The sequence below is a fragment of the Gopherus flavomarginatus genome, chromosome 9 (assembly GCF_025201925.1).
Source record: "Gopherus flavomarginatus isolate rGopFla2 chromosome 9, rGopFla2.mat.asm, whole genome shotgun sequence".
In the NCBI taxonomy this organism is placed as follows: domain Eukaryota; kingdom Metazoa; phylum Chordata; order Testudines; family Testudinidae; genus Gopherus; species Gopherus flavomarginatus.
Genome location: NC_066625.1, coordinates 36,533,095 through 36,549,970, shown reverse-complemented (window position 1 = coordinate 36,549,970; position 16,876 = coordinate 36,533,095). Strand labels below are relative to the sequence as shown.

Below are 16,876 nucleotides of genomic sequence, written 5' to 3'. Positions count from 1 at the left end.
ATGGAGCTGGTGACGTCCTTTCTCCCAGGCGTTCGGAACGTCTTGGCGCTTTGACTCAGCAGGTCTTTCCTGTCTTACGAGTGATCACTCTGCCCCATGTGAGGCGTTCTGCTTTCCAGAAGTGGAGATGTTTCCTCACATAGACCTGTTCGCTCACCGCGAGAGCAGAAAATGCCAGATGTTCTGCTCCTTCCAAGGTCCCTCCTCGGGATCGATCTTGGATGCATTCCTGATGCCGTGGAAAGGCCAACTCCATTATGCCTTCCCACTGTTCCCACTGGTTCATTAGGTCCTGCTCAAACTCCGCAGGGGCAGAGCGCGCATCATCATGATCACTCCAGAGTGGTCCAGGCAGCACTGATATACCACGTTGCTCGGCCTGTCAATAACAGACCCAATTACCCTGCCACCCCACCCAGACCTCATCACTCAGGGCAACGACAGGCTTCGTCACTCGGACCTGCAGCCTCTTCGCCTCACGGTGTGGCTGCTGCGTAACTGAGCCGGGGTGACAGGAAGCCTTCCACCTGGTCAACGTACCGGGCCAGGTGGAAGCGTTTCGTCTACAGCTGCAATACGCTCAATCTTGCTCCGGCTGAGGCCTCGATCCCCTCTATTTGGCCTGCCTCTGGCCTTCAGCGGCAGGACCTGGCGGTATCATCGCTGAGGATACACTCAGCAGCCATCTCTACCTTCCAGCCAGGCTAAGGTGGACGTTCCGTGTTCTCACGCTCTGTGGGTTCGAGATCCCTCAAGGGCTTGGAGAGCTTGCACCCTCGGGTGCGCCGCCCAGCCCCAACCTGGGACCTCAACCTAGTTTTAACCAGACTTATGTCTCCCCCAGTCGAGCCGTTCACGACTGGCCCTCTGCTATACCTGTCTTGGACGACAACTTTCCTCGTAGCTGTTACATCGGCCAGACGGGTCTCCGAGCTCAGAGCTCTTACGGTGGTTCCGCCGTACACTAGGTTTCACAAAGACAAGGTGCAGTTATGACCGCACCCAGCTTTCCTCCCTAAGGTGGTTTCGGCCTTTCATGTTACCCACAGCTCAACGCAATGGGCACAACCATTGCACTCCTTGGACATCTGTGGAGTGCTCGCATTTATATTGCGCTGCCAGAACCATTTCGTAAGGTGCCCCAGCTCTGTCACGGTAGCGGGCCAAAGGGAGGGCTTGCTTGTTTTCCTCTCGGAGGATCTCATCTTGGGTGATGGCGGACTTCCGCACTTGTTATGATTTGGCTCATATTTCCCCAAGCCACATCATCGTACAGTCTACCAGGGCTCAGGCTTCATCTGCCGCCTTGCTGGCTCGTGTTCCTACCGACGAGATCTGTCGCGCAGCTCCATTGGTCCTCGGTCCATACCTTTGCTTCGCAGTATGCCCTGGTTCGACAGTCAAGAGATGCTGTAGCCTCTGGCTCAGCAGTTTTCATGCTGCCACATTTCACTCCGACCCCACCGCCTACGTAAGGCTTGGGATTCACCTAACTGGAATGGATATGAGCAATCACTCGAAGAAGAAAAGACGGTTACTCACCTTTGTAACTGTTGTTCTTCGAGATGTGTTGCTCATATCCATTCCACACCCGCCCTCCTTCCCCACTGTCGGAGTAGCCGGCAAGAAGGAACTGAGGAGCGGGTGGGCCGGCAGGGGTATATATCAAGCGCCATGATGGCGCCACTCTAGGGGGCGACCTGCCGGCCCACTGAGTTGCTAGGGTAAAAGTTTTCCGACGAATGTGCACGCGCGGTGCACACACCTAACTGGAATGGATATGAGCAACACATCTCGAAGAACAACAGTTACAAAGGTGAGTAACCGTCTTTTCCCATGCGGTGGGAGGGGAGTGTATTGGAAAGGTGAGCCGGCAAGGTTGCTCTGCTCTGCTGGCCAGTAGCCTGGCTCTGCGCCTTGGAGGAGGCTGCTTGTGTCTGTGCCCCTGATAGCTAGCTGTGAGAAGAATGTAAGGAGAAATGATGCTGTCCTGGGCTGCGGAGGGAAACCTGAGCACTCTACGTTGGCTGGAGTCAGGTGGAACAAGGGAGAGGAAAGCAATAGGGAAGTGAGGGAGTGAACCCTGTGCAAAAGGAACATGTCAAAAAATAGCCCTGGAAGAAAAACAACTAATGGCAAGAGCCTTGCTTAGCTTCATGCAGCGCAATCTCCTTGGAAGGAGTAAAAAGCCTGCGATCAGTATGGGCTCGGTCTCTAAGCACAGGCACAAATAACTCTGCATTAACTGCTTTGCTTACCCATGCCCAAATGCATTCTAATGCTTTTAAACTCTTGAGTTGTAAACAAAATCCCACTCTTGCCAGGCAAGAAGAGGGCAGGAAAGGGGGTTTGTGGAGGGTTAGTGAATTCCAGGGAGGAAGGAAGCTGATCCTGCTGCAGGAATTCAGCTCTGCTGCCTTGCCATGCAGCTTTGTCTGCTTGGCGATGCTCTTAGATCTGGTGGCAATGGCAGGCGGGTCGCTGTCGTGGGTCTGAGTCTGATGCCTAAAGGGTAGCTCTGAGGGAGACAGAAACTGTTGTGGGTTCTGGCGGCTCAGGTGCACAAGGAGGTTTGTTGGGGTGGGGGGTTTTTTTTAGGTGTTGGGGCACAATGTATTGTTTTATATCAAGAGACTGGTGTCTAGGCAACCATGAGCTCAGGTAACACGGTCACTAGAGCATCAGATTGTTAATCTGAGGGTCCCGGGTTCAGTTCTTCTTTGGTCGGTTAGATTTTTCCTGGGTTATGCAGGAGGTCAGACCAGATAATTGTAATGGTCCCTTCTGGCCTTATCCTCTATGAAAATGGATTTGGGTTTCCACCCAGTGCTCCAGGGGAACCTTGCTCTTCCTGCCACCCCAGCCTGACCCCCACGTCATCCAGAGTCACTGGCGGTTGTTCAGAAACAGGCTAGGATTTAACATAGAACGCATAGGTGACAGCTGCACCATGCTTCGCCACATTGGGCCTGGTTCTAGTACATGGTGCCCGGTTCTCATCAGCCGCCTCTTTCTGTCCCACAATGGAAAATCCGATCAGGGTGCTCTTGGCAGGCAGCTGTCACAGCACAGAGTAATACGCACTTGTGTGGACCTCCCACAGGAGTACATGCGCATGATGGGCCTCAGTAACTGGCTGCACTGGAGTGCCTGGTTCCTCATGTTCTTCCTCTTCCTCCTGGTGTCCATCTTCTTTGTCACGGTGCTCTTCTGTGTCAAGGTGAGTGTCCTGACTCCGGCTCCCAAGGTATACGTTAGAACCACCCTGGGGATGGCGCTGGGGGAGCTGATGGCTTTCTCATGTGGACAGGCATCTGCAGGGGGAGGGGGGATGTCCTAAGCCCTTAGACTCAAAAATGCTGCTGAATTGTATTTCCCCACCACTCTCCACTTCTTCAATCCAGACAGCTTTTCTCTTCACTATCCCAAACCAGGGGGAAAGTGGAAGTTGAGGGGTAAGACTTTTGAAGTCAATATTGGGGGTCAAGGCTGTGCCTGCCCCTTCTCAACGTGAAAGTTCACTTTGCTACTTCAGGTTGGGCCTTTGCTGCACTCAGTTTTGTAAATGTTTGAATCCCCCTCTGCAGACACCATAGCTTGCTTTTCACACAGCCGTGTGGCAAGAAGTTCCACAGGCATCATTTAGGCCAAGAGCTTAGCAGGATTCAGAAAGGGATGGAACATTCATATGGTTAACAGGAACATCTGGTTATTAAAGGATAAAATCACCCAGGGTTTTCGAAGGGATCTAAACCCTCCTGCTTCAGGTTGCATGCAGCCTTAACCAATGGGAGGAAACTTCCCTTGTGGACAGGCTATCCCAGAACTGATGCTGAAGGGTTTTCTGTGCCTTCCACTGGAGCAGCTGGTGCTGGCCTAAAGACAAGGTGTTGGACTGGCGGGACCACGGGTCTGATCCAGTCTAGCCATTCTGGTGGTGAGCCTACAGGAGTCCTTGGAGTGTCAGGGGCATAAAGGCCACTCTTCATTAGATCCTGGTCTACACTAGGATAATCACTGCCCGTAATGCTCAGTGCAGTGGTACAGACTGTAGGGTAGAAAGCTCTTGGGTATCTTTAACACAGTTTCTTTATCTCTTTTGATCTCCGAGCCCATTCTGTGCCACCATCCGCACCATGAGGATTGCAGGTCTCAGTTCCCAGGCTAGGTGCTGTGTCCGTGTGGGTAACAGTACTCATGGCCTGGATTTTGTTCATAGGTAAGCCAGCAGGGGGCAGTACTCACCAACAGTGACCCAACCCTCGTGTTCACCTTCCTGGCCGTCTTCTCCATTTCCTCCATCTCCTTCAGCTTCATGGTCAGCACCTTCTTCTCCAGAGGTGAGCCCATCCTGTTAACCTTTCATGCTGTTTGTCAGAGAGGGTGCTTTGGCTATGGAACATGGACACCCATTTAGAAATGGCACCATATCCTCTTCCCGTGTGGATCCTACCTGCCGACTTTACTAAGATCTTCCCATTAGCCTGTCAGAGCCAGCCCAACCCTGAGAGAGTCACCTAGAGTCTGATCTGCCTTGAGAGTGATCAACAGAATGATATACCAAATGGCAATCAGTTAAACCTTGGAAGACGGGGGAGCTGCATAGGTGTCACTAAGGGGTTTTGTCCTGCAGAACCTTTATTTCCATTGGGGATGTGTGAGAAGGAAAGACCCCAGCTTGACTCTCAGATCCCTTGGACCTTGCAGAGCCAACTTGTTATTTACAAACAGAGCAGATATGCTATAGGAGCCACTGAGAGCCAGTAAATACAGAGCCCCACAGCTCCATCTTCACAATTTCTCTTCACCACGTGGTGGAAGGGGCAGGGGCTGGAGTAGTTTCGACAGCACTCATGAGCACTGATTGTTCTTTGGGGCTAAATATCACAGTGTTGGGCTAGCTCCTCTGAATGCCCCTCGCTGTGTGGGCGCTTTGTGGGGAAACAAGGGGTGACAACCAAAGGGCTGTTGGTTGCTTGTGAGTGGGCAGGGGATTTGACTAGAATTCCCGGCTTCTTCCGGATGGAACTAGTGACCAAAGGAATGAAATCCCGCCTCCAACCTAGTGCCTCCAGCTTCAGAGGGCAGCAAGCTGTATTTGTGTAGGATTGTTGTGGCCCGTGCTTTAAAGAGGGCAAGCAGGGAAGGCAGACAAGAAGCCAGAGGAGAGTCGTGATGCCTGCACCCTCACATCTAGGGCAGGGTTTCTCAAACAGGGGTTGCCGCTTGTGTAGGAGCTGCTGGAAGTGGCGGCTAGTAAGTCCCTCAGCCTGCGCCGCTTCCAGCAGCTCCCATTGGCCCTGAGCAGCAAACCGCGGCCAGTGGGAGCCGCGATTGGGCCGGACCTGTGGATGGGGCAGATAAACACCCTGGCCTGGCTCACCAGGGGCTTTCCCTACACAAACGGCGACCCCTGTTTGAGAAACCCTGATCTAGAGTTTGATGCTCTGCCAGTGGAGCCACCTGAAGGTTTGATTGTTGTGGGACCTTTGCCCAGTTGTCCATTTGGCACTGGGCATTAAGTGCGAGTGCGCTGAAGACAAAGGGATGAGCAGTGTGCCGCAAACCCAACAGAGCAGGTACATTCCTCCATGTCAATAACTGCAATGGAAATACCTGCTGGTCTCACTTGTCCATTATTTGGTCTCCTAATGGCTCTAATTCCTGTTGTACAGGGGACAATCCAAGGGGGAGGGTGACCTCTAGCCAGGTGAGAGAAGCTGTTGCTCTGGATTTTTGTGCTGGGTGAGGAATGCAGGCAAATATTCCATCAGCCCCTCCAGCAATTTTCCACAGGAGACTCAGGGAGCAGTTTGTTCTGAAACGCACCAGTAGGGGAAGCTCTTTCGTACGGGTCAGTGTCGTGGCTTGTAAACATCCCTCTTTCTAATGGGAAAGGTCTGTATGTTGAATTGCTGATGCCCCTCCCACCTGGTAAGGGCAGGACTCATCTGGTGGAGGAAGGGTTTGGTCTCTTCCGTCATCCTGGTGTGACTTACAAAACCAAGCCTGCTCTCCTCTGCAGATGTGCACTGAGCAGTGGCTTCAGTTTGGGAGGCCGCAGGTGTCCTTGGCTGCCGCACTCTGTATGGTAGGATGCTGGGAAAAGCTCCAAAGCATGTTCCCGTTACTGGTAGGCTGTGCGTGGGGCGTGCAGTCACTTGGGAGCTGTCTGGCTTGATCCCAGTAAGGGCTGTCAATACACATCCCCCATTCAGCATTATTATTAAAAGCTGTGGTGCATGGGAAGCTTATATACTGGACCTTTCCAAAACGGGCCAGTGTCTGCATTAAGACCTCACTGAACCCGCTGAACTCTTCACTGCGCTGCTTGGAGCGTTCTGGGGCTTGAAACGACATGGTGCAGTCCAATAGTTAGTGCAGGGAGGTTGGGAGACTCTCCTCTAGTCCCAGCGCGGCCACAGACCTACTGTGTCACCTGGGCCAGTCAGTCAATTGCTCTGCGCCTGTTTCCCCATTGGCGTCATGGACATAACACCCGCCTTTGCCAAGTACTTAGATCTCCTTGCATGGAAACTCTGGAGAAGTTTGCAGTGTGTCTGTATCCATTTGTGTTTGTCACCACCCTGTTGGAAATTTCTTTTCTTTTTTTTCCCCTTCTCTGCACTTGCAGCAAATGTGGCAGCTGCCGCTGGGGGTTTCCTTTACTTTTTCTCCTACATCCCCTACTTTTTTATCTCGCCTCGCTACGACCTGATGTCCCACAGTCAGAAACTGTCATCCTGCCTCATTTCCAATGTTGCCATGGCCATGGGGGCACAGCTGATAGGCATGTTTGAAGGAAAAGGTGAGTGGATTTTTTTTCTCTCTCTCCCTGCTGTTGTAATATGCAGGCCCAGCTGGGGAAGCCAAGCACGGGAAGTCAGCCTGGAGACTTACACTGAGCTCTAGAGTTCCAGGATTGGGGATGTTAAGCACTTTGATGCCAGTCTGAAAAATCAAGCTCTAATCTGGCCTCTTTTTTTTGAATCTTGAGACTTGATACTGATCCTGTACCATTGAAAGAGTCTTGTCATTGGCATAAGTGAGAGCAGGAGTCAGTCCTTGGACAGCTAATCCAAAGGAGGGGATCTGTCAATGCACACACTTACCAGCTTCGAGGTTCTGGATAACTTATACCTCTCAGGAGGAGCTGCGCTCACTTTGTTGGGAGCACCTCATCTCCAAATTGGATTTGGCTGACAAAGCTAGGATCCGTCGGTGGTTTTGCTTTTGTTAATTACAAAGTTAATACTACTCTGAAGAATGTAATTTCTGACGTTAATTGAATCCAAATCATCTTTCCCCTGCTAATTTCCATATCAATGAGCCGTCTGTCTCTTTTTCCAAAAAGGACGTTGTCTTTGCGAATTGATAAAACTTTGCAGGAGATTGAGACATGGGTAGTATTTTTAGGGGAGAAGACACACAACTCTTTCCTTGGTACAGTGTCAAAAAGTGCAAAAGAGGGTGGATGGTTTGTGACCAAGGGCCCCATTTAGGAATCAGGAGATCCAAGTTCCACTCCTGTCACTTATCCTGTCTGTGCCTCGGTTCCCCATCTGTGACATGGGGATTGACTGTACATTCGTACCTGTCAAGGGGGCCATGGGCTATAATTTCTAACATATGAGAGATGCTCAGACGTTACAGTGGTGGAGGCCATGTGGGAGCCCATATGGGAAATGGTGCAGACTAACGTGAAGGTTACACTAATCTAAGCGATATGTGGCAGGGACACTGTTCAAAGCACTCCAAAGCGGATACAGGGGGGTTTACAAGTGTGTTAGGAGGACCAAATGGTACATGTCTAAAGTATGGACACGGCACTGAGGCTGGGTGGACTGATCTATACCAGCACTGAATATTTTCTTTGCCAGCTCAGGTGTCCTTTACTGGAACAACATTTTTAGCAATTATTTGATTCCTAGCACAGGTGGAGTTTTTGAAGCCATACTCAGGATGCGGGGACATGGGGGGGGAAATAGAACAAGCTGCTGAGAACAAGGTCATTCAGTAACTTAGGTATTTAGCCAACACGTTTTTGCAGATCTTCGTAAATTAAATCACACAATAAGTTACAGGCATGTGCTAAACATATTTCTCGTCTTGCTTTCCGATGTGTTTTCTATCCCCCTCCCACACATGTACACATAGTGTGCTAGCAGCGAATTTGTATTGTGATCCCTTATTTCACAGTCCCAGAGAACATGCACTGCTGTATATATTCTCCTAGCCTGCGGGTGAGGCGTTCTGATGTGTTACATACTGTGGCTGCACGTTGGCAGATGCAAACACGATCTTGTGTGCTTTCAGGGTCCGGCATTCAGTGGCAGGACCTCATGAAGCCAGTCAGCGTGGATGATAACTTCACCTTTGCACAGGTGCTGGGGATGCTGCTGTTGGATTCTGTCCTCTATGGCCTGGTGGCCTGGTATGTGGAGGCCGTCTTCCCAGGGGAGTATGGCGTGCCGCAGCCGTGGTACTTCTTCTTGACGGTGAGCCCCGCTGCTGCGCGCTCTGTCGCTGGCAACCTCTGAGATGAAATGCAGGGATTCTGCTCTCACACCCAGAGTGTTTATGATAACAGGGCTTAAATAGGAATTCTCTGCCCTGTTATGCAGGAGGTCAGACAAACGATTGCAATGGTTTCTTCTGGGCTTAGTCTTAGCATCTGTGCCAGCGAAAGCCCTGTGCTGCCTTATATCTGAGGAGCCTTGGACTGAGAGTGAAATGCGCTCTCCAGGTCTTGGCTTTAGATCTTTGGGCTGGGGTTTATTGGCACATGTGATGCTGCGAGTCATGTCACCACACCCCAAACACCTACATTAAGGCTTAGAGAGCAGCCACATGAGTGACTAGATCTTAGAGTTTGAAACCTGGCAGGTTCCATACAAGAGCAGGTGGTACAGGGCCACCAGGCATGGTGGTGTTTTCTTTTGCCCCCAAATCCACATCCCAGCATGCTTTCATTTTAGTGCCTGGCTCTGTAGGGCAGGTGGGAGCACACAGAGCCAAGCGCGTTCCTCTGAGATACCTGTGTGGGGCTCAGGAGCCAGCTCTCTGCTTGGCAGGTTGTGCTGCAGACTGCTGGAAAGCACAGGGAGTGCCGAACCCTTTGGATCAGGAAACAGTAACGTGGTGCGATGACTTTTGACACTTTCCCCTGCAGCATGGAATGGGTCAGGCCCACTCGTGTGGCAGGCAGAGGATTGCTGTAGCCAAATACGGGAGTGAAGTCAGGCCTCTCCCTCCAGCTAAGACCCTGAGTGTCCCTCTCAGTCCTGAGAGCATGGCTACCCCAGTGACTAGAGTGACTGCAACCTCTGACTAGTGGAAGTTCATGGCTCCTTTCACTTAGCGTGTTTGAAATTGTTGCATGAGCAGGGAGGATGATGGGCAGTGGGAGATTGAAGAGTAGGTGACAACCCTCTGAGCAGCCCTGATTGCCCCCTACATTCTCATTGGCCCAATCCCCTGCCTTGGGGAGCTGGTGTTTCACTTGGTTCATTCCTTGGCCAATATCATGCTAGGTGGGTGGTGCCTGGGGTCCTTGTGCTGCTATCATTTCCATGATGATGACCGCTATAAGAATGACTACCTTCATGATGATGATGATGTACTCTAATATTAGCGTCAATGAGGGATTTCTAGAACCAGAAGGACCAGCACGTAAGGGCAAGAGCTTTCAGCCAGTGGTTGATCTACCTGTCAGTGCTCTACTTTTGATTACAGGTGCGCTAAAACTGACTTCTTGGAAGCGAGAGTGCATCAGTGGAGGAGTGAATTAATTCTTCTGATGCCTTTTCTTTTGGAAATGGCTGTCAGTAGAGTCAGAGCCTCCCCTGAGAGTCTTGAGAAAATCAGGGGGCTCCCCTTTGGGGTGGAGGGAGAGGGGATTTCGTGGCCCAGGGCTTCTGTTGTGTTGGAGACGCTCCATTCCTAGCCGGATCCTGCAAAGTGCTGATTTGAAAGGGAGAGTATTTCTAAAGCCTGTCTGAGATGTGTCTAATGGGCATCTCTGTATGACGTGTCTGTCTCTTTGCCAGTGCTCTGTACGGCTCTATGTACAGGATGTATCGGTGTGAGCTGTGGCAGAACGAATCCCATCTGGGTTATGCTGCTGGGTGGAGGGAAGGTTGCTGTGCACGGCAGCTGGACTATTTTCACTCTCTCTGTCTCTTTCCTCTTAGCCCTCATACTGGTGTGGGACTCCCAGAACCGTCCTGGGGAAAGAGAAGGAGGAAGACGAGGACCCAGAGAAGGCCCTGAAAAGCCAGTACATTGAGGAAGAGCCTGCTGATCTGGTGTCAGGGATCAAAATAAAGCACCTCTCCAAGGTAAAGTCCCCCAGACCAGCCCCTGCCCAGCAAGCAGGGACAATCTGACAGCAACACATTGCAGGTCTTTGGAGCAAGCAGTAGAGATCCTCCCCGCAGCAGAAAGAGTCTGACACCAGATAGATCCGTGCTGGCATGGGTCATGCAATTTCAGACAGGAATAGCTAGTAGCAATGCTAAGGTTGAGGTGACTCAGCTCTTTCCCTCCCTTCTCCCCCACCTCCTGCAACAGCATCTGGGGCCATGTCTACACTACGGGTGAAAGTGCTGTAGCTATGCTGCTGTAGCACTGTAGTGTAGATGCTTCCTGCACCAATGGAAGGGGTTTTCCATCAGTGTCTGTAATCTGCCTCCTCAGGCAACGGTAGCTTGGTTGGTGGAAGAATTCTTTCATCAGCCTGGCTGCAGCTAGATTGGGAGTTAGTTCAGTTTAACTCCAGCACTTAATTCACACCCCTGAGCGATATACCAAGCTCTATCTACATTTTAAGTGTAGACCAGGGCTAATGGTTTGGAGTCTGTCACTTTCATGAACCATGGGGATTGCAGGAAATGACTAAAGGGTTTGTTACAATGCTCTGGAGAGCAAAGTCCTCACTTTGGAGTCCCTGGAAGACGTCAGTGGGGCTCCTCATCCTTCAGACCCATTCCCTTCCTCTACCTGGAGCAGTGGCCCCAGAGCACAGGGCTGCATACAACTCCTCTGTCAAAAAAAGCGTGCATGCAAAAAACCCCTCCTGGCATTCAGTGGGTCCTGTGCTGCTCTTGGAATGGGCTACTGCCATGCTAGCTATGAGCGCTGAGCTCCCAGTGGGCATGCATCCCGGTTGCACTGAGCAGTCCTTCCTTTTGCCCTCTCCTGACGTCTTTCCGCCTCTATGCCTGATGCATCAATTAACAAATATTGAGCTAGCTCCCTCCTTTCCTCCCTTCTGCAATCACCTACTGTTAAACCACCCCCACCGTAGGGACCGCACCCCCTTCTATACTGTCTGTGTGTACTGTGTGTTTGGCCTGGATCACCCATCGGCCAGCTCCGTGCGTGACGCGCAAGCTGCTGCGTAAACCCCCTCATTACAGGGGCTTTGGGTTTCTAAACAACGGACCAGGTTGGATTCCCAGGCCCTTGCTAATTGTCTGGCTACGCATGCTGAGGAGGGACAGGAAGTGTTGATCTACACCAGATCCCTGTAGCTGATGGCATGGGATTGATGGATGCTGAAAAGACATCTGCCTACAGGCTGGTGGCCATGACACAGGCTTGGGGGATTTGGGGCACACCTGTCCTTCCCCAGGGGACTGAATTGCCCTCTTATATATTTAAAAACTGCCTAACCATAGCTCCCATTTCAGTAGGCTGCCATCTTCCTCAGTAGAGTATGGCTGGAATTTGTTAAACAGTAGCCAAGGCTCACATCATGGGTGGTAGGATTTTTGCAGTGGGATAAAACAATCTGTCCATGCATATGGAGAAACCCAACATTTTAACATAGCCACTCAAGGGATCTGCATACACTGGCTGCATAATGTTGTAGATTTGAAATTGCTCTGCTTAGACACACTTAGGGGTGGTCTCCTAAGACGTGAGGTGGCCTCATCAGGAGGTGGTCTCTTGTACGTGTTGTGGGATGAAGGATGCGATGGATGGGCAAGATGAATGTGTGTTTCTTTCTAATACTCGGCTTCTCTCTCTGCTTCTGCAGGTGTTCAAAGTGGGGAGCAAGACCAAGGAGGCAGTAAGGGACTTGACCCTGAACATGTATGAGGGGCAGATCACTGTCCTTCTGGGACACAACGGTGCCGGGAAGACGACCACCCTGTCCATGCTCACAGGTACAGCCCCCAGGCCATCCAGGGGCAGGGGGATATGGCTGAGAGTGCCCAGGTGACAGCACATTTCCTGGTGCAGGGTTGTATCTTGCTTTGGAGCGTCTGAAGCCATAACCATCTGCTGAGGTGCCTGGACTCTCTCCTGATGTCTGATCCATCCACAAAGCAGCATCCTGTGACTGCGGCAGCACAATCGACTCTTCTTCTTTGGTTCCCATCCGCATGAAATATTTTCACTGCTTTCTACCTCATTCTAAAGCTTCATTCATCTTTAAACCTTTCTTCACCATGTCTGTCCAATGCATCCTCAGTCTCCCTCTGTTCCAAGTCCTTTATGCTCTGGTATGTATCACCCTGCGCAGTATCTATTCCAAATCCATCTGTGACACGTCTGAACCATAGCAGTTGTCTTTCTTGAACCCTCTGCAACAGCGTTATTTCTTGTCCTCTACATTTTCTTATCACTGCATTTTTAATTTTCTGCAGCCTCAAAGCTCTCAGCATTCCCCTCAGCTAGTTCATTTCTGCAGTCAAAATCTTGTTTGTCAGCTTTCCTCAGACTCCAGCATTCCAGCCCACATGGTAGTGTTCATAGCCTTCCAGATCTTGCAGTTTTCTGAATGCAGTAGCGGTTAGTCCAAGTCTTTTTGTGTCATTGTAACAATTCCCATTCTCCACTGGTAGTCTTCCAAGGCACACAAGATTTCCCAGATTTTCTAGTTCTTTATCTCTGACTTTGATCTTTAGCTTTTCCTCCTGTCTTCCAATTGCCATATTTTTTTTTTTGTCTTCTCCATGCTGATCTTACATCCAAATTTTCTACTTTCCCAGTCGGCCTTATCAGCTATTCTTTGTAAATCTTCCTTGGTCAGTGCTGGTGGGAGAGGGGAGCAATATTGTCTGTGTGTTATTCTCAGTCCTCTCATACAACGTGACTTCTCTCAGGGGTACAGCCTATACTACCAGTATCGAGTGGAACAAACCTGCCAATTGGCGTGCGCCCTTCTCTCGTTCCTGTGGTCATCCAGACCCGCTCCATCAGCTTCTTGTAAGCTCTCACCACACTCAGCAACTTGCTGTAGATTTTTTTTCTCTCAGCTTGATCAGTTTCTCTGGGGTGCTATACGTTCTCCTAACTCACCATGCCCCTTGCTGCTAAGTGTTATCAAAAGCCTGTTTGAAGTCTAAAAGTTGTTCTATGCACTTCTCCAGTGTCTGTCCTATTACAAATAGGTGAGCTGTTGTACTTTGCCCTGGCCTGTTCCTTTGCACACCCTGCTTCCACATACCTCCTTGTTTTCCTGTGTGACGCCTTGGTGAATGCCACAGAATGATAGACAGTTGCTATTGCACAGCAAATGGCTATCTGGAAATGAGAGGCTCTTGACAATTCAGGGAGCTGTGGGGTGACATGTGGCCCCTTTCTCCTCCTCATGGGGCCTGCCTCTGCTGGCGCAAGAACCAGAAGATGAAATGTGGGAATCTCAGCCAGCCTCTCTTGCTTGATGGCTGAATTCCCTGGGTTGGCCCACCCTTCATGTGGCTCTCAGCAGTGTGTGGGGCATAAGACTTGCCAGGCCAGGTCAGACCATTGGTTCAGCCAGTCTGGTATACTGCCTCCTGTAGCAGCCAATAGCTGATGTATCCGAGGATAGCACAACCCCTGCCAGTTATGCAAACACTCACTCACTCAAGGGAGGAGTGAATTCCTGGCCCCTGCAGTGAGTCTTCCCTCTCCCTGCAGTAGCACCCTTTCCTGGCTGATCGAGGCTATGCAGCCAAACCAGGACTGAGACTTCCTTTGGCTCTGAAGGGGATTTCAGGAGGTGGGGGCCAGTGGTGTAGTGGCAGGTGCTGTGCACTGCTGCATGGCAGACACTGGTTCACATCCCCACCCATCTGTGTCTCTCCCTGCTCAGGCCATTCTGGGAGCTCTGTAAAATCAGCTCTGTCAGGATAAAGGGAAGAAGCTAGTTAAGGGGTGGTACAGAGTGACACTAAGGGGAGCCCCATTCAGTTCCTCAAAGCACAGTGGCTAAAGTGAAGGTTAGTCAGTCTAGGGTGAGGGATGTGGGGAACCCACAGGGCTTGGGAGCTGAGGGCTTCAGTGCGGGCTGGGAGGAGACCGGGCCCTGGCACCTCACTGCTCTTACCTGCATGTGGTTATTGTCACCTCCTAGGTCTGTATCCGCCCACGAGCGGCCAGGCTTACATCAGTGGCTACGAGATCTCCCGGGACATGGTTCTGATCCGAAGGAGTCTGGGTCTGTGTCCCCAGCATGACGTTCTGTTTGACAACATGACAGTGGCAGAGCACCTGTACTTCTACTCTGGGGTGAGCGGAGGACATGCAGCGTCCTGGGAGGGAAGAGGCCAGGGGCCTCGCTGTGCCTGCAGAAGCGTTGGTGTCTCAGTAGCATAATTGTGGCCTGTAGCTCCGGGCTGGGCACAGCAGTTGCAGTCAGTAATGTAGCACCATGTTACTCCTGCATGCCCCTTGCACTGAACACCGATGTTTATACTTTTCATACAAATAATAGAAAATAATGTTTATCCTGTAATTTTCTATCCATGCTGGGGCTATCTACATGCCAGCTTGCGGCTGGTTTGGTTGAACAGGTGCAAACCCTGCAAAAGCACTGTCTTTGGTTTGAGTAGCTTATTCCATCCAGTTTATCTTAAACTTATAGGTGATCCATTTCAGCTAATCTAAAAGAGTTGGGTTTAAACTGGGGCACGCACCAGATTATAATGACACCAAGTTATGCTGCTGCAGCTCAGCAGGTGGACAAGCCTATGGCCTGGGAAATGTTGTAGAGTGTATGAGAGCGCGATTGGGAAGTTTGCTTCCTTGGTCATCGATATTAGAAACTGTGGATGGGTGCGTAGCATCTAACTACTCTTGGATGCCTGCCGGCTATTCTGTTGAGTCCAAATTCCCTTCCCTCCTTGTAGCTCTGTGGCAATGGGGCAGGATGAGCTGAACTTGCCATCCAGGGCAGACCATGGTCCTTGTTAAATTCTGAAGGGAACGGGGCTTCCCCCACATGCTCGTTTGCATTTGGGGGCCTTTTCACATGTATTGCTGCAGCTCTAGAAGGTCTGAGAGAGCAGCAGAGCCCCTTGAGTGGTGGAGCAGCTCCAAGGATGCTCTCTCACTGAGACATCTTGCTGTCCGATTTCCCAGCCTGCTGGGGGCGGAGGGTTACTGGACTGGAGACTGAGTGGCTGAAAGGAGATTTGCAAGCAGCACAGTTCAAGCAAAACCATCCCCCGCCCCCTTTTTCTCCTGTCTTTGGCCTTAGTCGTAAGCTTCTGGTTCAGCCAAGCTAAGCAAAGCCTTCAGTAGCTCAGCTCAGGGCGTCCCTCTTGGCTGGGTCTCCGCAAACCCAGCTGGGATTTAGCCCCTAGGAATCCCATTAAGGCTGTCGCGTTGGGGCAGCCGCTGGGACTGGCTGTGCCAGAGCAGCATGGCCCCTCCTAGAGGACAGGAAGGGTCTGATCCAGGGAGTCCTGCAGGAAAGGATTCACTCTGTGTCAGGAGATGAGCGGTTAACTTCTTCCCCTTCTCCTGACTTTGCATTCCTGGTTAATGCAGAAGCATGGGTAGAGAGGGAGTATGAGGCATGTCCTTACACCCAGGAGCCGAGTGAACAAGGCCCCTTGCATAGGGACTTTCCTGCCTGTTTGTGTCAGGTTCCTCCCTGCTGGGTTTGCTTTCTTAACCATTAACCCTTACTTCACCTTGTCTGCCAGCTGAAGGGCTACCCCTCGCTGAAGTGCCCGGAGGAGATTGACCGCATTGTGAGGCTGCTGAACCTGGAGGAGAAGCGCTGCTCTCTGTCGAAGTCACTGTCTGGGGGCATGAAACGCAAGCTGTCCATCGGCATCGCGCTCATCGGGGACTCCAAGGCAAGTGGCTCCCTTTGCTCAGGTGGCCCTGTGGAGCCCAGCGGCTGGAGTGCTAGTGAGAGAGCTCTCTGGCAGAGTGGCTGGTCTCGAGCCCTCCCGCTCTGCCACCAGGAGATGCACTGGTGATCTCAGGGGCACAAGGAGGCTGTGTCATTCAGTGGCTATAGCAGAGGGCTCTCTGGGGACAGGGCTATGGCAAATTGCTGCTGCCGCCAGTGCCTGGCCCCGGCCTGCTGGAGCAGGATGGGCGCTGAGCTTGCCAAAGGCTGCCCCTCCCCTCATGAGTCAGGAGGGTTTGTTAGAACAGCAGTGTTGGGGGTGAGGGTCCGGTGCCCCCATAATGGAAGTCAGGAGGCCTGGCTGCCTTTTCCAGACTAGCACCAGGGTTGGTACCGACAGCATCTAGACTGGTGGGGCAGCCGAGTGTGTGGCAGTTGGTCCCTCCACTGTGCCCATTACAGACTTGTGCAGAGCTGTGTTCAGCCCAGGCTGAGGACATCCTTCTGCGCTGTGTTGTGTCTGTTCAGAGCTGCTAGCTCGGGGATGTGTTCAGCCCAGGCCTTGCAGATCCCTGCTGGCCACAGAATCATAGAAACGTTGGGATGGATGGGACCTTAAGTTATCATGAATTCCAGCCCCCTGCACTGAGGAAGGGCCACACAAATCTCGTAGATTGGTCCCTGGCAAGTGTTTGTCCTACTGGTTCTTAAAGCCTCCAATGATGGGGATTCCACAACCTCCCGTGGAAACCTGTTCCAGAGCCCAACTGCCCTCGTAGCTAGAAAGTTTTCCCT

General features: G+C 51.5%; 1 protein-coding gene across 1 annotated transcript in view; it reads left to right on the top strand.

The window, feature by feature from the left end:
• The window catches only part of ABCA3 (ATP binding cassette subfamily A member 3), an 85,596-nt gene that overhangs the window by 42,808 nt on the left and 25,912 nt on the right, over window positions 1-16,876 (top strand). The window contains exons 7-14 of the mRNA XM_050968051.1: window positions 3,104-3,220; window positions 4,220-4,340; window positions 6,635-6,808; window positions 8,317-8,498; window positions 10,194-10,340; window positions 12,044-12,173; window positions 14,351-14,505; window positions 15,927-16,082. Coding sequence (XP_050824008.1) covers window positions 3,104-3,220; window positions 4,220-4,340; window positions 6,635-6,808; window positions 8,317-8,498; window positions 10,194-10,340; window positions 12,044-12,173; window positions 14,351-14,505; window positions 15,927-16,082 — 1,182 coding nt within the window. The remainder of the gene's footprint in view (window positions 1-3,103; window positions 3,221-4,219; window positions 4,341-6,634; window positions 6,809-8,316; window positions 8,499-10,193; window positions 10,341-12,043; window positions 12,174-14,350; window positions 14,506-15,926; window positions 16,083-16,876) is intronic.